At 39.9% G+C, this 20,557-nt stretch overlaps 1 protein-coding gene across 1 annotated transcript; it reads right to left on the bottom strand.

Annotated features, from left to right (window-relative positions):
- Positions 1-12,546: 12,546 nt before the first annotated feature.
- LOC112164220 (F-box/kelch-repeat protein At3g06240) lies at positions 12,547-13,719 on the bottom strand. Its single transcript, XM_024300447.1, has 2 exons — positions 13,264-13,719; positions 12,547-13,155 (listed from the first exon to the last, which is right to left on the bottom strand). The coding sequence occupies exons 1-2, from the start codon at positions 13,717-13,719 to the stop codon at positions 12,547-12,549; spliced, it is 1,065 nt and encodes a 354-aa protein (XP_024156215.1).
- Positions 13,720-20,557: the final 6,838 nt, after the last annotated feature.

Genomic DNA, 20,557 nt, shown 5'->3' with positions numbered 1-20,557 from the left:
CCCCTTTTCATAAATATTCCGACTGAAAAAGAGATGCACAGCAAACTAGGATCAATGCAAAGGAAGTTGGAAATTAAAGAATAGCACATTGCCACATTATGCAAGTAAGATATAACTACCATGGACAATTAGGGACCCAAAAGTGACATTTTGGGTTAGGGTCTTCAGGTTCTAGTATCAAAATCCCAGGTTAGGGTTTTCACAAAGGGTGACATCTTATGGTGCTTCAAATTTTTAGAGACAAAATTTCAGTTCAAATATACGCTATTGAAGATTCCAACTTGAAATAATTCCAGCAATCATGCATATACACTACAAGAACCACAGTGCTTTTGATTTGGCACAGGAGGAGATTCGGGGTACAATTGAATGCCATATCGCCTCCTTTGCAAAATCAAAAGCATATGGCGAATGAAACAGAAGCCAATGGAAAAGATTGCAAAAACAATATAATCACATGGCCAGTTTTATGATCATGGTTCTTCTTCAACTAAGATGAAACACCTCCATTTTCAGGGACCAGTGTTCTTGTTTGGGCCTAACTGTTCACATACTGTACTTCTAAATTCGCTTTATTTTTTATTTTTTATATTTTGTTGATAGGGATTAAGTCGAAAAAGACTAGAAAAAACAAGGAGTAAACCAGTTCCAATTTTGAACAAATTCCCACTTTGATATAACTTTGGCCGCTTGATTTGCTGAAGTATGTTTTTTAAGTAATTAATATAGTGAATTGTAACGTGTTGGTTATTTAAAATAAGCTATATCATGAATATCACAGATTCAAATTTTACTGATATTATCAAATGAACGGTGTGGAGATAAAAATTGTCATTTCTAATATAAAAAAATATTAAAAAAAAACTGATATTATATCACAGAGAGTCAAATATTGAAGGGTTTGTTGTACTTGAATTTATCTACGTAATACCAAGCTTAAAAGTAGAAGAAGAAGAAGGAGAAGATGGTGGTGGTGGTGGTGGTGGTGATGATGATGATGATGATGATGGAACTCATGTGAGCCAAAATGAGTATTGGTTTCATAATTAGGTAACAAGAGGTTAAGATTAGTATTGGTCATACAAGACCAAGAAGCCAGAATGGAACGAATCGGATTGCAGCATAAATAATAGAGAATATCTTCATGCATCAACAGTGGTAATAATGCTTCATACATGAGAGTTTTAAGTCACTCAATTACAAACAAAATACAAATACACAAAAAAAACAGAACAAAGAGAGAAACAAAACACAAGGCTTGCTACTCAGTTGAGAGTGAATGGTGGGGAATCCAAATTGGTTGATTCAGAAACAACAGCAATTCAGAACCAGGTGATAGTTTCACGGCCTTGTTGGATTTCCCGTTCCTTTGTCCAAATTTCACCATAATCATTCAGGAACTGAAACTAAAGTTTCATCGTAAAACATCACCGAAAAAAATTTTGCATCCTCCTTTTCCTTCTGAAAACTTTCAAGAATCTGCTCCCATAAACCTAAATTCAAGGGCTCCCACTTCTCAATCTTATACCGGCCACTCAAAGCCGGCTTCTCTTCTTTGTGGCATTCAATTCTGACCAACTCCTTGAAATCTGAATTGATGAAAGCAGTACCACTTTCCGAAACGAAAAATTGAAACAAAGGAATTTGTGAAACAAACACACCTGGAATATCGTCTACAGTAAATTTAAAGAGTTTGATCCAAGATTCAAGTACTCTGTATTCTCTCATCACCCAGACTTCAATATCCCCACCAGCTTTAGTATTCAGAGAGTGTATGCAAAGGCATCCATCTAAACACCCCAGTTCTATCCGCTTCCACGGATTACAAATGTTGTAGTCTAGATCATAAATGTTGCAGTCTACATCCGCAGGGAATAGCAACGACTCTTTATGGAACTCCTCCTCAGCCAAATCGAAAGCAGAGATAACTAGCTCATTAGTTTTGTTCTCAGTGATCCAATGGAGTACTTCATTTGAAAGAACCCCCTTGCTGCTGAAGATCCAGTCGTCGTGAATGCCTGCGACTTGAACAATTTTCCATGAATTATCTCTCACCGAGAAAATGTGAACACCCAACAAAAAAGGTAAATCATGGAATAGAATAACAAATTTGTAGTCATCAGTTGCTGACACATACCCAAAACCACAACATACAAAAACTGCCCATCTTCTGTTCCCATTCTTGGTTGTCATTTTTGCCCAAATACCTGGATCAGGTATTTTGCTGAAGAATGCAGTTCAAGGGTTCCAGATAGACAAGTTTGTACAATGACATTGTTTGAGCCCAAAAGTAAGTTTGGCAAAATCCTTTAGTGGGTCTGAGCCAGTGGGCCGATACTTGCGGCCCAAAATGGGATTACATGGACTTGGGTCGTGATGCTGCTTATCCCATATCTCATAAGGAGATATCATCATTAATTGCATGAAGATTTGAGCGCTTAGAAGGGCGCGAAGATATATTTGCACTTAATACGTGCGTATCCTACTGCTCGCATCCAGCGATCACGTCTAGGATTCTAAAAGGCAAAATGTTTCTCTGGCCGATACTTGCCTACATTCTAGCGACGACAGAGGCGGATAACATTAATTATCGCTTACGATAGATATCAAAACTATTAAGAGTTTTGATTTGATTCAAGGCCAATAACTGTGGCCTAAAATATAGTATTTCATTCCTATTTGGACAATGAATCTGCAATAGCCTATATATAGAGGCTAAAGACAATACAGAAAAGAGCTCTAGCTCAAATCAATCAATCCCAGCGATTACAAAGCCTCCCCGGAGCAAACCCTCAACCTCGTTGAAACCCGGTGACCGCCCGCCAGTCCTAGTCTCCTCGCGAGCCGACTGTCAGCCTCACCAGTTCAACCCGGCGACCGTACTTCCAGTCCCAGTCTCCCCAGGAGCCGACTGCGAGCACAACCGCCACTGTTACTTCCAGCGAAGCAAGGGTAACGCCCTCGCACCCAGCGAAGCTAAAGTCACGCTTTAGCGAACCCGTGCTTCTCTCAAACTTCCCAGTGATTGCTCTGCTCAGCCTCTCAACGTTGAGTATCGATTTGGTGAACGCAAAGAGACCACAACCAAAGCCCTTACCCGCGTAAGGCAAGAAGTCCTTCTCCGGAAGGCAAGAAAAGAACCCTGTGACGAGGTTGGTGCTCTCCTCGTCCACAGCGCTTGAAGAAGAAGTCAGGTCACGGGACTACCCCAACGACTGCACCCCGCGGTGCTGGCACGCCTGCGCAACCACTCGCCCAAAAGAGACTGTTTGCACACCAGCTGGTTTTGGAGCCAAACAGACATCACCTAGAATTACCAAACCATTGCAAGTAGCCATTGGCCTGACAAGCCCCTCAAATGGGGAGGTGAGAATCTTGACCGAAGAAGCATTTCCAAATTGAGTGGGCGCTTCCAAATCTAAGGTTCGAAACTTAGTCTGGAGTTGGGACAATGCTGCCTTTTTTACTGAAGATTCTAAGAAGTCGCATCGACACTGGATATGGGCTTCAAGTAGAGAGAGGATGCTGACTAGAAATCTATGACAGAGGGCTTTCTGCTGAGACGCTAGCTTGAGTTGGGATTTAGCAAACTGAGGATCAGAGATTATTATAGAACGCCAACGTTTTGACACACAAGTGAATCGAATCAAAGTTTTGACAGGCAACCTACATAGTGAAAGAATGAGAAACCAATAGGCTGAAGAGATGATATTGCATTGATAACCACTGCAAGCGGCTTAGTGGTTCTTGCCTAGTTGGGTGTGCTCCCCAACCTAGGTTCGAACCCCGAAGCTGTTAAAGTGTCCAGGCACTGTGCTGCAATGTACAGTTTGAGCATTTCACATGCGCCGAATGGGTTTATCTTGGGCCTAGGAAGCCTTTGGGTTCCCCTTGACAAAGTCAAAAAAAGAAAGATGATATTGCATTGATACATTGTCGATTACATACAGATTACATATAGAGGGTACAAACCTATATTCATAAGGTAACTAATCTCACTTATCCTATAATCAAGCTATAATAAAGGAGTACAAAAGTAACGGATATCTACAGATCATACAGAGGATATTTAGGATTACTTTCCTAACATGATTGATTTCCTAACACTCCCCCTCAAGTTGGAGAGTGAATGTCTCTAACTCCCAACTTGCCAACCATAGGAATGAAGATTTCCTTTCCCAAAGCTTTGGTGAAAACGTCCGCCAATTGATGTGTAGAACCCACAAACTTCGTGACAACAAATCCATCTTGTATCTTATCTCTTATATAGTGACAATCCATTTCAATGTGTCGAGTCCGCTCATGAAAGACAGGATTTGCTGCAATGTGCAGCGCTGCTTTATTATCACAATATAGAAGGGCTGGTTCTTGATGCAATACTCCCAAATCCTTGAGAAGATATCGAAGCCATGTGAGTTCACAACAAGCACCAGTCATTGCTCGATATTCTGCTTCAGCTGAAGAGAGGGAAACCGTTTTCTGTCGCTTTGATCTCCATGAAACCAATGAGGGACCAAGAAAGACACAATAACCTGAGGTGGATCTCCTAGTAATTGGACAACCTGCCCAATCAGAATCACAGAAAGCACGCAATCTAAAATCACTCTTAGAAGAAAAAAACAATCCTTGACCTGGTGCCTTCTTAATATATCGGACAACACGCAAAGCTGCTTCCATATGCAGCTTTCGTGGCTGATGCATGAACCTGCTTAGTACATGTACCGAATATGTAATGTCTGGTCTCGAAACTGTAAGATATATTAATCTCCCAACAAGTCTTCTGTAACGAGCTGGATCTTTTAGCAAGTCACTTTTGTCAGACAACTTTAAACCTCTTTCCATAGGACTATCAGCAGGGGCTGCGCCTATTAACCCTGCATCCTTGACAATTTCTAATGCATATTTACGTTGAGAGATAAAGGATCCCATTGCTAGAGGTTGAGACCTTAATACCAAGAAAATATTTCAAGTCTCCTAGATCTTTAATACGAAAATGGGAATGGAGGAAATTCTTGAGTGCAGCAATACTCACTGGATCATTTCCGGTAATTAAAATATCATCAACATAAATTAGGAGAGCAGTAAAGGACTTGCCGTGTTTCTTGGTGAACAAAGAGTAGTCAGCTCTTGATTGTACATATCCGGCAGACTGAATAGCCTTTGAGAATTTGGCAAACCACTGACGGGATGCCTGCTTTAGGCCATACAACAACTTGTGGAGTTGGCAGACTAAGTGTTCCTCCCCCTGTCTCCGAAGCCCTGGCGGAGGAGACATATAGATTTCTTCCTCAAGATCGCCGTGCAAGAAAGCATTGTTGACGTCCAACTGGTGAAGAGACCAGCCATGAGCTGCTGCCAAAGCAAGGAGACATCGAACAGAGATAATCCTGGCAGTGGGAGAAAAAGTGTCTTGATAATCAACACCCTCTAGCTGTGTAAATCCTTTGGCAACTAAGCGAGCTTTGTATCGCTCGACGGAACCATCAGCTCGATGTTTAATTTTATAAACCCATCGACAATCAATTGGGGTCTTACCAATCGGACGAGGAGTGAGAGTCCAGGTTCGGTTGTCTTGGAGAGCTTGCAATTCAGACTGCATCGCCTCTTGCCATGCCGGATAGGAGATAGCCTCAGAATAGGAACAGGGCTCAGTGGTTTGACTGATTATAGCAACGAAAGATTGGTGTGCAGGCGTACATCGGTGATACGAAACATAATTGCAGAGGGGATAACGGGTGCCTCTGGTTGGACCTGGAAACAATGAGGATGACTGATCGGAGTGGGGAAGTGTGACTTGTGAGACGATATAATCCCAGAATTTGACCGGAGGAGCTGTGGTCCGGTTGGAGCGACGAAGGGGCTCGGCGACGGGTGGGTCGGGCACGGGCAAAGGAAGGGTTGCTGGTGTAGGAGAATGGGACGCGGGGTTGTCGGAAGTCGATGAGTGGGTGAGTGGGTCTAGTGGTGCTGGGGTTGTGGGACCGTGAGCATAGGTGCGAAGGGGTGGAGGAGGAGAGGATGGTGGCGCGAGGTCAAAGTTGTGGGTAGGAGAAGGGACAACAGGTTCTGGGGTGATGGACTGGGAAGAAGAGGAAGACGTGGCTGGGAGATCGGAATGGGTAGAAGGCGCCGGAGAGAGTGCCGGCGAGGATGATGCTGGTACGGGTTGGTCTGGTATGGGGTCAATCTCAGAAATTGCAGGTGGTGGAACGGCTGGAAGATGGGATGGGGTCGAAGGTGTGTGAGAATTATCTGTGATTGGAGAGTCAACGTTGGGAATAGACTCAATGTTAGGGCGGTTAGAAGGAGTTGGGTCAGGGATTAAAGTTGGAATTGGGCCTGAAGTGGTCCCCAAAGTAGGGAAAACTGAATTGGGCTCAACAGAGGCATAAGGAAAAATGTTTTCGTGAAAGATGACGTCTCGACTAGTAAAGATTCGTCGAGTCGACAAATCAAACAATTTGTAAGCTTTTTGCCCAGCAGGATAACCAATGAAGATGCACTTGATGGAACGAGGAGAAAATTTATGGACAACACGAGGATTTGTAGCGTAAGCTAAACAACCAATGGTCTGAAGGTGAGAAAAAGAAGGGATTTTATTGTAAAGGCGTTCAAAAGGAGTTTGAAAAGAAAGAAGTGGAGTTGGAAGACGATTGATGATATGAATGGCAGAAAGAACGCACTCTCCCCAAAATTGTGTAGGGAGTTGAGCATGAAATTTCAAAGCTCGTGCAACTTGCAAAATGTGACGATGTTTGCGTTCCACTACCCCATTTTGTTGAGGCGTGTAAACGCAGGAATGTTGGAAAATAACACCATTATCCTTGAAGAAAGATTGGAGGGAGAGAAATTCAGCACCATTGTCACTTCGAAAAGTCTTAATATGTGATGAAAATTGAGTAGACACATAACTAAAAAAATGCTTCAAAAGTGATTGTGTTTCACTTTTGTGTCTCATCAAGAATATCCAAGTAAAACGAGTATAATCATCAACGATAGTTAGAAAGTAATGAGCACCAGAAAGAGAAGAGTGTTTATATCGACCCCAAATATCACAATGGATTAAATCAAACGGTTTTTCAGATGAAATGGAACTAACACCAAATGGCAAGCGATGTTGCTTAGCCAAAGGAAAAATAGGGCAAGCATCGATAGGCTGAACTGAAAGATTTAAGAAATTCTTAGCAATGAATTTTAACGGGGAATGAGAAACATGACCTAAACGGCTATGCAAGAGATTAGTAGAGGAGGTTGTGAGGTTGCAGGCTGGTAGATGGTTTGGTGATGAATAGGAATTGGTCAAGGTTTTCTTCGTTGCCAATGCTACCAAGTAGTATAATCCATCACGCTGCTTACCCAAACCAATCATCCTCCTTGTAGCCATATCCTGCAAAACACACCAATATGGGAAAAATGTCACTGAACAATTCAAGCCCCTTGTCAGACGACTAACCGATAACAGATCAACTTTGAATGTAGGCACACATAATACATCACGCAGATAATACACAGAATTCAGAGGCAATGATCCTTTTGCAACAATATTAGCCTTCTCTCCGCTAGGTAATAACACAGGAGGCAATGAACAATTTTTACTTTTATGCGAGAATAATTTAGGAGATGAAGAGATGTGATCTGTTGCCCCGCTGTCAATGATCCAGTTGCGGGAAGCGATCTTAGATAAACCTGGTTTATTTACAGTAGCATTGGCTTGTGAATTAGACTGATTGGGCTTGCTGCTCCTAACAACGATGGTAGCTGAATGTGATTGATGATTAAAAGAATCATCAGATACTTTGTGATCCAAAATAGCCAAAACTTGTTGAAGTTGTTGCTCAGAGAGAGGACTAAAACCGGAGGAACCGTTTTGCCGATTAGATTGGTTTGGTCGATTATGTTGGTTGAACACTATCACCAAGACCGGATGATTAGAATGATCAATGAAAAATGATCTGAAATTTTGATTTCCCATGGAAACGAGATCAAGGATTGTTGTACGAGATATAGATTACAACGTAATGAGAAGAAAATTTGTTGCACGAAAGATAAGGTGCAGCGGCTATGGAGTCAGGATTTTAGTCCTGCTTTGATACCATGAAAGAATGAGAAACCAATAGGCTGAAGAGATGATATTGCATTGATACATTGTCGATTACATACAGATTACATATAGAGGGTACAAACCTATATTCATAAGGTAACTAATCTCACTTATCCTATAATCAAGCTATAATAAAGGAGTACAAAAGTAACGGATATCTACAGATCATACAGAGGATATTTAGGATTACTTTCCTAACATGATTGATTTCCTAACACATAGAATCTTTACAATAATATCTTCAGGGAGATCAAAGACAACATTCTTCTGCTTCTTCTTCTTCTCTGACATTGGCAAGATCTCCCTAGAATAAAGCCAGATTGAAATTAAAAGAACATTGAGAAACTAATAGTGAACAAATGAGTAAATGTAGACTTGAGCTCTGGTGCATCTGGAGTTAGAAGAATAAAAGACTAAGACTCGACTCATCACTGGACTTAAAAGACTTGAAATTTTGAAGTTCCTCTGGTTGTGTGGTTTCATTTCAATAGAAACATCACACACTTTGACATGGCACACAAACTGAAAATCATAACTTTCATTAACCAACAATAGGGTAAGACTCAAAAGATTTAAACTTGCAGAAATAGTGGGATTTATGAGTAGCATGCATAAGCTAGTGTTCTGAATTCCAACTCATCAATTCACTAAGAAGCACTGATACGGGTACGAGTATCTGGATACGATACGATCGGATACGTGGATACGGCAAATCTGAAATATAGTTGGATACGGGTACGAGAAGGATACGTCAATTAAATAATATATATATATATATATATATATATATATTTTATACTTATGTTCTTCCGAATCCTAACATCACTATGAGTGGCGACAACTAATATTTTTTAAAAAGGTATTAAAATATCCTTTATCCTTTTAGCATCAAACCCATAAAACCATCAGAACCATCAGATTGTCATCAAAAAAAAAAAAACCAGAACCATCAGACCTTTCTAGTCGAATCGAAGCAATCAAACCCATATAACCAAAGCATCAGACCTTTCTGGTCGAATCAAAGAAATCAAACCCATAAATCCTTTCATCCTTATCCTTTTATCATCAAACCCATGAAAGCATCACACCCTTAAAACCAATCGAAGAACTTGTACCATCACAGAAGCAATCAAATTCATATGGGTAAGAAGAAGAGAGGGGAGAACGTGACGAAGCGAGCCTAATTGAAGCTCCAACCTCCAAGTTCCAGGTGAATCGAAGAAGAGGAGAAGAGAAGAACAAGTCTGATTGATCTGTAGTCTGTGACTTGCGAAGAAGATGAGAAGAGAAGTGAATGACCAAGCGGCGTATCCGGTTTATTTACATACTACGTATCCGCAAAGGATACTGACGTATCCAAACCGTATCCAATCTGGATCCGCGTATCCGAGCGTATCCAAGCGTATCCAAGCCGTATCGTACCCGTATCCCGGATCGATACGGGATACGAGGCCAAATTGCCGTATCCGTGCATCATAATCACTACTAGGAATAATTTTGCAAAGAAAACTTACAGAGCTGAAATGAGAAAGATGAATCTTTAGAGTTTGAGAGATTATGGATTCTGATGTGATCTGATTCTGATATCAAGAACTGATAGAGGGGTGTGAACCTTGATTTAGTTAGTGTTGGTGAATGATTTATTAAGGGTTGGTGAATGACTCGGTGTGAGAGTGAGGGAGAGACACCTGTAGCTAATCTCATGTCATGGCTTTTGGGTTTAGGTTTGGGTTTCTTCTTCTTGTCAAAAAAAAAAAGGTTTGGGTTTCTTCTTGTTTGGACCTATGGAAGGCCTGGTTTTAACTCTCCTGAGATTTTTTTATTTATTTATTATTTTTTTTCAATTAAAGCTTTCACATAGTGACGGAGAAGGATAAGGAGGCCAAATCCCTCATAAATACCACGGCCTGATATTTTGATTCTTTGGAAGAAACATTTTCAATAGTATGAGTATGATGAACGAGTAACAATTTGTTAACATTTACCGGATAAAATTGAATTTTTAAACCTTACATAAAATAAACGATTATAAAGAGCGTCAAACAGGACTATCAGTAATAATAATAAAAACTTCATACCCCATACTATCACAAACAATATACACCACATAACAGAAACACAAGGCTTGATACTTATTTTTTTTAATCAAATGAGGTCAGCCATTTATTGAAATTGAAAAATTACAAAGATACGATGTCAAAAGACATCATGAAGGGAATAAAACAGTACGAAAAGAAAAGTACATGTGAAATATAAGAACTTAATAACGCAAGAGCAGCAACGTTGTGACTTTACACTACGGATTGCAGCCGTGTAGTGAATTGAGTAGTTGGTGGTTTGACTACCCATCGAACTCTAACGCACAAATTGACAAAAATCAACTTGGCGTCGGAATGAAGGCACTCTCCCACCTAAAGATCAAAGCCGGCCAAGGGTGTCAGAACATGGCCATGTTGGCAGAAAATCTTTCACTTACAAATACCATAGAATTGGGTCCTAGATCCAATACCAGTAAATCACAGGAGCCCCAATCCATTCTAGCGAATCATAAAAAGCCCAACAAAGATTGTGGACCGTAGTCCAAAACCAAACTCCACCCGGATCCCAGATCCGGCTCCATTTGTCAAGCCCACCCGGATCCCAGATCCGGATCTTGATGCCAACGATATGGACAGCAGCGCCGTCGGACGCGTCCCTAAGACCTGCAATGGAGGAGACTGCCAAACTGCTATAGCCATTGCCAACCAACAAATCACCGCCAATGAAGTCCCAACAAGCCGACACCACCTCTAGGCCATTGCCACCAAAACCCAATCCCCTCACCTCGCACTAGGATCCGACGTTCTTCAGCCCCGTCCCAATAGCGTCGTAGTCCCGGAATTGTAGAGAGATACCACCGATCCCCTCCAAAGTAGATGAAGATCCCAACCTACTGGCAGAAGAAGAAACTGAGTTCCCACCGCCCTTATCCTTCAACCATCGATCCGGCCAAGCACCAATTACCACCGCATCTACAGCGAGATCTCGCCCCAAAACCCTGAGATCACCGGGGCTGCTTCCCGGATCCCACTCCTCCTAGTAATCACCGCCTACCTCCGATGGTGTACCAACAGTAAGTTGGCCCACCGACACAGCCCCCGCAGCACCCAAACTCCGCTCAACAGATGCACTGCCTCCGAAGACAATGAAGACGAAGATGAAGAGACAAAAGCCTGAAATTTTCTCCATAAATGGAGTAGGTATAGGTCACGACGAACAAGAAGGGCCGCCGCACCACAAACCCTAGCAGAGCGTCCTACTAGGTCCACAAGGCTTGATACTTGATTAAACATGTGCGGTGAAGAATCCAAATTTAAATAGTTATTTATAAAGAAACTCTTTCAAGAAATACTCATATGAGAAAAACTTTGAAAAACTAATAATTATGTGCATCTCTGATTGTAATTATATCCTAATGAAACAAGTTTATTCAAAAGTATATTTCATGCTTGATAGATGTGTGAATCAACAACTTGATTGAGCTCTATATTATCTTGTAATTCCCTAACAAATATTTTGTCTCGTACAATTTGAGTGTAAATTGTTTTTAACTCTTTATTTTATATAGAAGCGAAACAAGGGCAAACTCCTTATCCCTATTCATGATTTTATTAAAGATCAAAAGAAAATAAGGGACGAAGCCAAAACCAACCTGATTGAGGGTACATTATCTTTCATATTTGCCAAAATACTGATGTCAAGTTTAATAGCTAGCTACCCTTAAAAAATGACAGTCATTAAATTCAAGCAAAATTAACCAAATATAAACCAGGACCAGAATAGTCATTAATTTCTATTAATCCATAAGAAATGCCAGTACATCATACTTAAATATTATAGATGCACAATGCAAATAATCAAATAGATTGTAGCAAGTAATCAATCACTCTCTCACTCTTCTCTCTCTTTTAGTCTTCTCACGTATCTTTGTCATTTGTACATGAATGTTGGACTTTTTACATTTGTAGTTGCTCAAAATTCTAGCTGTGGCATCAACACCATGCTTCATACTAATTCATAGCTTTTGGTCACTCAATTACAAACAATCTAAACAAAAATGACAGAATCACAGAAAACAGATACTAAATTAAACATCTATGGAGAGCACATAATGCAAAAGCTAGAACAAACATAAATATTCATACGGCCGGGCTTTAGAGCAACCATAAACAATCATCATAAAAGGATGTCTTCATCTAGTAATAACAGGGCTCCATACTTCATACTTTTGGCTACTCAATTACAAATAAACAAAACAACGAGAGAAACAAAATAGAAGGAATGATTCAAACTATAGTTGTTAAACCATAAAACATCATTTGTATACACATAGCACTCCCTCTTCATCTCTGTTCTGCCTCTAGAGTTTCATCACACGAGTCCTCGTTCCCCATGATTCACCATCATCATTCGGGTATCGAAACTAGAGTTTCATCATATACAGTCGCATGAGATATATACTTGCACCCATGCACCTCCTCCTCAAGCCTATATCGACGGCTGCAGACCAGCTTCCCTTCCTTGGAGCGTTCGATCTTAAAAAACTCCATCTTGTCAGAAAATTTCATCAAAACTGTGCCGCCTTCTGTCACAAAAATAGGACTACAACCATAGTATGAGTGTGCAGAGACTTTTCGTAAATCCCTTACCTCAAACTGAAAGAGTTTAACCCAAGATTCAGGCACACCATACTCTGTCATGACCCAGAATTCAATAAGCCCATGATCGGCATCAGAAGATACACAAAGGCATCCTCCTAAATGAACCTGAGTTCTTATCGTTCTCCCATTCATGTCATATCCATTTTGGAATGAATCAGGCAATGCTACTTTTCCGAACTCCTCATTCGCCAAATCAAAAGCATAGATAACTCTCTCAGAATTCTCTGGCGTGCAGTAGTTGACCCAATGAATTGCTCCATTTGAATAAGTCCCCACAGGGCTACTCCAGCTGTGTGAAGGAGGAACTTCAACAACTTTCCAAATCTTTTCTCTGAGTGAGTAAACTTTGTAGAACTACCAGAATGCGGTATTAGGACAACTTTCCAACTTTCCAGAACTACCAGAATGCGGTATTAGGACAACTTTGTAGTCATCTGTGGCTGAAACATGACCAAGACTTACATAGAATAGGTCCCCTTCTGGTAGATGAGGTATTTTGCGGGAAAATCTGGTTGATGGGTTCCAGATATACAAGTTATTAAATTGACTGGTAGTGGATTCAGCTAGAAGAACCAAACCATTGCAGGAAACAACTATTTGTGGATAATTATTCTCCTCTGTTGGGTAGGTTAGAGTTCTGACTGAAGAATTATCTTCAAATGATTGAAATCGAGTGGGTACATCATCGTAGAGTCTTACTAAATTAAAGTCGAAATAATAGGCAGAGGCGAGGACTCTATGACGGAGGGTTCCCTGCTGTAATGCTAGCTGGAGGTGGGATTTGGCAAACTGAGGGTCAGAAGTGATAACAGAACGCCACCGTTTCGACACACAGGTGAAGCGGATCAAATATTTGACAGGCAACCGGCACAGAATCTTCACTAGAACATCTTCGGGGAGATCGACGCAGTGCAACATTGACAACAATTCCCAACAAAAAAATCTGCAGCAAACCAACCAAATATTAAGACTTTGCATATTTGACTAGTAAAACTACTGCAAAAGCTTTGAACTTGCAAATTAAGGTTACATATTGATTGGTTTTCCGACTTTGGCTCATTACCTTGGACCCAAAAAACAAAATAATATTTGAAGTAAGAAAATTTACTCCTCCTGGGTCTGGTTTCATACTTTCATTGCAATTGTTATATATGCGTTCATGAACAAAAACAGGCAACACGCGCCCCCACGCACGGCCGCTTGAGCAAAATCAACATAAGACCCAAATAGAATGAAATTGAGACCGATTTGAGTATTTTTGGTAGTTGTGAATTTCTAGATAAGACCAATAAAGAAGAACAAATTACGAGCAGAATCTGAAACATTTTGAACTAAGAAAAACTAACCGATAGAGCTCTGGTAGTGGTATGGCCGTATGGGAGGCTGGTCCAGCAAAACGACGACGTATGTGGAGATGAAGAGGCGAGCTTAGGAGTTCCGGCTGGAGGTGAAGAGAGAAATAGAGGAAAGTGGAGTGAGAGCTGAATTTATGGGTTGGGAGATTATGATTCAGTGTGGAGTGTTGCAGGCACCTATATATATATATATATAGCAGCTCATATTTGGGCTTTCGGGTTTGGGCTTAGCCGAGTGTTTTCAAAACAGGCTAGCTTATGAGAATGATGATTTAAAGAGACATTGAACCTGATATCATTACTCACAACTCACTAATGGACGGTTACTGTTTGGAGTTGTAACATATTGAATTGATAAACGGGTATTGTAAGCATGAAAAGATTGAAGATGTTGCGACTCTTTTTCAGGAAATGTCTTGTAAGGGACTGGTTTCAAATACTGTTACGTATAACACACTTATGGATGGTTTGTGCAAAATTTGGGAGAATACAAGATGCACAGAAGTTGTTCATTAGGATGCAAGCTTATGGCCAACTTCCAGATTCTCAAACGTACGCTATTTTATTGAATGGCCTTTGCACAAACAAACAACTTTCTGTGGCAACAGAATTACTGAGAGAGATGGAAAGGCGAAAAACCTTGGGATGTAGATATGTGTTATCTATTTATCCATCAATTGGAAACACAATGTCATTTCTGTGGTTAAGGTTACATATTTACTAGTTTTCATGAGACGCGGACCCAGTTGCAGACTGGAATGGAATCTCTCCATGAGCTGAGAATTTCTGGGTTTTCAAGCCCAATTTTGAAGGAAATGAGGGCTTTTGCCTCTGGGTTTTCTTTAACAATGGCTGTGGTGCTGATCAGAAACCACCCAAATGCTAAAACCACTAAAGGAAGAGACTTTCTGGGCGCCATGAAAATAAGAGAGAGAACAAAGAATTGGGTCTGGGGTTTTCGTAGTGATATAGAGCTCGTAAGAGAGAGAAGGTGAAGAAGAAGAAGAAGAAGAAGCTTGAACTCCATTACTGAGTGAGTAATTGGAAACACAGTGTCATTTTTGTAGTTAAGGTTACATATTTACTAGTTTTCCTTTTTTGACTCATTACTTACTCTTCCTGTTCTGGTTTCATTGTTCAAGAACAAAAATATCAACATGAGACCCAAATAGAATGAAATTGAAACTGATTTGAGTATTTTTGGTAGTTGTGGATTATTTCTATATAAGACCAATAAAGAACAATCAAATATGAGCAGAATCTGAAACATTTTGGACTAGGAAAAAACTTACCGATGGAGCTCTGGTATGGGAGGCTGGTCCAGCAAAACGACGACGTATTTGAAGAGAGGCGAGCTAAACCATGGGAGTTCCGGCTAGAGGTGAAACTGGAGTGAGAGCTCAATTTGAGGGTTGGGAGATTCTGATTCAGTGTTGAGTGGTGCAGACACCTATAGCAAGTTCATATTTGGGCTTAGCCCAGTGTTCTCAACACAAAAAGAAGACAGCCTTTTGCACGATTCTTCTTCATCAAATGTTGGGGGGGGGGGGGGGGGAGAAGATGACCAAATAATGTGTCGAGAACTACAAGGATATTTTCCAACAGGGATTGTGAAGGAGAATGAAATCCGGAAACAGTGGACTTTACAATGGATGGAATAAGCCATCGCTGGTGGACTTTTCCTTGGATTGAATGATTGTTCGGTCCATTGTAAAGTTTATAGATGCACGGACAATATATTAGTTTTCTTCATGTATATGCACTCTGGTATGAACATTCCAAATTTAAACAAATCAGGAAACTAGCTAGGTAGAAATGTAGTTATAACTTAGTTGGCATAATGCATATATGATATACTTTTTTGATTACAAGGATGCCCGAAGGCTAAGGACAAAACTTAAATCACAAATAATCTTGGCTTAGACAAGCCCAATAGATCAGCTTCCAAAAGAGGCACGACATCAGCAGGAGGGAAGCTAAAGAATCTGCAGCTTGGCTCATAGCCATGCCCAATATTTGCTAACAAGTCAGCCACCGAATTACACTCTCTGTAAACATGGGTAAGGGACACATTCCAATCCCTACTCAAAAACTCTTGACAACTTGCCACAATACTATAAAGAGGATGGAGATGATCAATAGGAGAGAGAACCAACTTGACCGCAACAAGTGAATCCATTTCTATTTTCAACTGTCGACAACCATTCTGCCAAGCCATTTCAATTCCTTTCAGAAGCCCCCAAAGTTCAGCTTCAACAACTTGACCAATGCCCAACTTGGCAGAAAACTCATTCATCCATTCACCCTTATCATTTCGAAGGGCTCCTCCAGCACATATAATCCCAGTATTTTTATGCAAACTGCTATCAACATTTAACTTGAGCCAATCCTGAGGCGGAAAATGCCAACACAGTTGAGCCACCTGTCGTGAAGGTTTAGCATGTGTAATCTTATTTGCTTCTAAATATTCTTTGGTAAACTGATGAATAATTAAAGAAGGCCAAATTGGAAATTTAAAAGTATGATCCAATATGATGCTGCACCTCCATTTTCATATATACCAAAGCCCCATAGCAAAATAGCAACACCAAGGAACCTCATATTGCATTCTCACATAGAACTTTAAATTGATAAGCAACCAATCATTAAAGGGAAGGGTGTAAGTGGAAGAGAACTCACTTGTAGGATGGAGGGCATACCAAATCCTCATAGAAATAGTGCAGCCTTTGAAGAGATGGTCCAAGGATTCAAGCGGGAAGCCGCACCTTGGACAACGAGTATCTATAGCCAAACCTCTACGAACCTTGACTTCATTCGTTAACAATCTATCATGCACAAGGGTCCATAAAAAGGTTTTCACCTTAGGAGGAACTTGAAGCTTCCAAATAAAGTTCCAAGGCCATGGTTGAGGTTCCAAAGTCAAAAACAGAGAGTGATAAGCGGATTTAACAGAAAAATTATCATTCTGAGATAACCTCCATATGATCGTGTCATCACCACTTCGAATACCTCCTACATGCAGACTCAAAATTTTTAATTTCACATCCTCAGATAAAAATTCTTGCACCTAGTGTAAATCTCATCCACCATCACCAAGAACATCACACACTCTGAGCCCTTTAAGATTGGGAGGAATAGGCTTCAAGGCTATAGCAGACAGAACACCAAGACCTGTCCAATTATCATTCCAGAAGGATACTTGGGTGGAGGGGCGTTTTGTCTGGGGTTTTCGTTGGCCAAAAGCAAGAACACGATGCCATTTCAGGTTGGAGGGGCGTTTTGTCATGGCAACCATCTTCAGAGAGATTTTTCATAAATACTCCGACTGAAAGAGATACCAGCAAACTAGGATGAATGCAAAGGATGTTGGAAAATAAAGAATAGCACATTGCCACATTATGCAAGTAAGATATAAGGCTATCTCCAATAAGGGAGGGCTATATTGGGGTCAGGGCTATAATTTAGCCCTCAAAAATATTATTTTTTATTCATGAACAAGTGAACCATCTCCAGTAAGGGATGGCTAAATTTTAGCCCTATCAAGTATTTTATGATTTTACATTATGTTTTTTAATTTTTATGATTTTATTTTATTTTAATAATAGTTTAATTTAGACTAAAATTAATTTAGACTAATATTTTAATAACATTTTCTGATAAGTTTTTTAAGTGCCACGTGCCACTTCATTGTCATGTCATAATGCTCGGGTCTTTTTTTTTTTTGAGTTGAATGGTGTTAGACTTTATTGATAACTGATAAAAAGATTAAGGTGTACATTTTTCAGAATCAATTACATCTTGGAGAAATGATGGAGTATTAGACCAAAAGAACACTTGGTCAGACTCAGCAGCAAACGCTGCCAGCATATGTGCAGCTGTATTAGCCTCCCTTCTAGCATGAACAATTCATAATGCTCGGGTCTTAGTTTGTTTTATTTTTTTTATTAATGGGTGACTTGTTTTTATTTGCTTTAACTTTTATTGTGTGGCTTTTTTGTTTCAATTGTAATGAATAAAAGTGTACTTTAATTCTACTTTACTTTCACCATTTATTTCATAAATAAAATATTACATAAACTTCATTAACATGATATAAAATGAATAAATTAAAAAAAAATGCACTTGAAATGCAATTAAAAATTTTCATAAATAAATTACTTTCACCATTATAATTATAACATGATACAAAAAAAAACAATTATGAAGCCAACGGCTAGTTGTGAATATGTATAATTATACTCATTAATTGTGAGCCATTGGATATAATTGGTTGCATAATTATGAGCCATTGGATTTAAGTATTGCATGAAGAAGAGGAAGATTTGGCTGATTTTCCGTGGGTCTCACCAAGGACTAAAGGGCCAACCATAGGGCTAAATGTAGCTCTCTCCACCCACCTCTCCACCTCTAGCCTTTTGGACCTTCCCTTATTGGAGTTCATTTTTTAGCAAAAATGGCCAAAGGTTACCTATAGCCCTCCTTATTGGAGATGGCCTAACTACCATGGACAATTAGGACCCAAAAGTGACATTTTGGGTTAGGGTCTTCGGGTTCTAGTATCAAAATTTTATATTAGGATTTTCACAAAAAGTGACATCTTGTGACGCTTTTCAAATATACGCTATTTAATTTGTTAAACATCATAACAAAATTTCCGTACACATGCATATACACTATGATGTCTGAAGATTCCAACTATTATAATTCCAGCCGAACAACAACCAATAATAAGCATTTTGAATATAGATATCACATTCAAAACCATGGCATGGCTCATTGACCGAATTTCATTATTCTTCTCACTCCTGTCAAGGAACCAATAATTCAATAAGTATAGATAGTCCGCACCATACTTTCTCATCACAATACCTTCATGCATTAACAGTGGTAATAATGCTTCATACATCAGAGTTTTAAGTCATTCAATTACAAACAAAATACAAATACACAAAAAAACAGAACAAAGAGAGAAACAAAACACAAGGCTTGCTACTCAGTTGAGAGTGAATGGTGGAGAATCCAAATTGGTTAAATCAGAAACACCAACAATTCAGAACCAGATGATAGTTTCACGGCCTTGTTGGATTTCCCGTTCCTTTGTCCAAATTTCACCATAATCATTCAGGAACTGAAACTAAAGTTTCATCGTAAAACATCACCGAAAAAAAATTTGCATCCTCCTTTTCCCATAAACCTAAATTCAAGGGCTCCCACTTCTCAATCTTATACCGGCCACTCAAAACCGGCTTCTCTTCTTTGTGGCATTCAATTCGGACCAGCTCCTTGAAATCTGAATTGATGAAAGCAGTACCACTTTCCGAAACGAAAAATTGAAACAAAGGAATTTGTGAAACAAACACACCTGGAATATCGTCTACACTAAATTTAAAGAGTTTGATCCAAGATTCAAGTACTCTGTATTCTCTCATCACCCAGACTTCAATATCCCCACCAGCTTTAGTATTCAGAGAGTGTATGCAAAGGCATCCATCTAAACACCCCAGTTCTATCCGTTTCCACGGATCACAAATGGGATCCGACTCCTCTAAAGTGAGGAGAGTGTGAATTTACTTCAATTTCATAAAATCTGAACTCTCTATATAATCTAAGGGTCCTGACAATTAACACATCACTCTTCCATCAATTTTTTATTTTTTGTCTAAACCTCAGTTAACTTGCCGTTAACTCTAGCAAAAAAAAAAATAGTTAAACCCCTTCACGTACTGTCTTTCTCCTATGCGTAGCCATTCCATGATTAGTGCGTAGTAATGGAAGCAAAGAGAAATAGAAAATGAAGCGTAAAGATGGAACTTGTTGCAAAGAATCGACGTCAATTATTTCCCTGGCAATACAAAATTGCCTGATTAGAATACTATATTTACCGAATTCTATCTTTTGCAATATACTACAAAAGAAAGAAGAAGACGGGGTTGGAGAAGACTGGTTTGGAGAGCTATGAGGCCCTTTGTTGTGACAAGGAACTCTAAGCAATTACGGGGATGATGGTACTGTTCTTAACATAGAAGAGGTGAACCCAATTCAAGTCTAGAAGGCCTTGTGGCTGTGGCTACTTTCGATGGCCGGTAACAGGCGATTGGAATTTGCTTAATCAGCTTGGCCATTTTGTTCATCTGTTCGTGGACAAAAATAAGTTGGGCATTAGCTTTAGACAGCAGTTGGGGTACAGTGCTGAAATGGGTAGGTTGGTTCTTGGTTTTAGTTTAACTTCTCAACAGGGAATAGCAACGACTCTTTATGGAACTCCTCCTCAGCCAAATCGAAAGCAGAGATAACTAGCTCATTAGTTTTGTTCCCAGTGATCCAATGGAGTACTTCATTTGAAAGAACCCCCTTGCTGCTGAAGATCCAGTCGTCATGAATGCCTGGGACTTGAACAATTT

This window comes from Rosa chinensis, chromosome 5 (genome assembly GCF_002994745.2).
Source record: "Rosa chinensis cultivar Old Blush chromosome 5, RchiOBHm-V2, whole genome shotgun sequence".
Taxonomy (NCBI): Eukaryota; Viridiplantae; Streptophyta; class Magnoliopsida; order Rosales; family Rosaceae; genus Rosa; species Rosa chinensis.
The sequence above is the reverse complement of the archived record's forward strand: the minus strand, read 5'-3'. Positions and strand labels throughout refer to the sequence as shown.

Excerpts from the sequence above, each read along its gene's own strand:
- LOC112164220 (XM_024300447.1), bottom strand. The coding sequence starts at position 13,719 with ATGTTGCACTGCGTCGATCTCCCCGAAGATGTTCTAGTGAAGATTCTG. Across the intron at positions 13,156-13,263 it reads CAGAAGGGGACCTATTCTAT|TTCTACAAAGTTTACTCACT; the intron begins GTAAGTCTTGGT and ends GCATTCTGGTAG.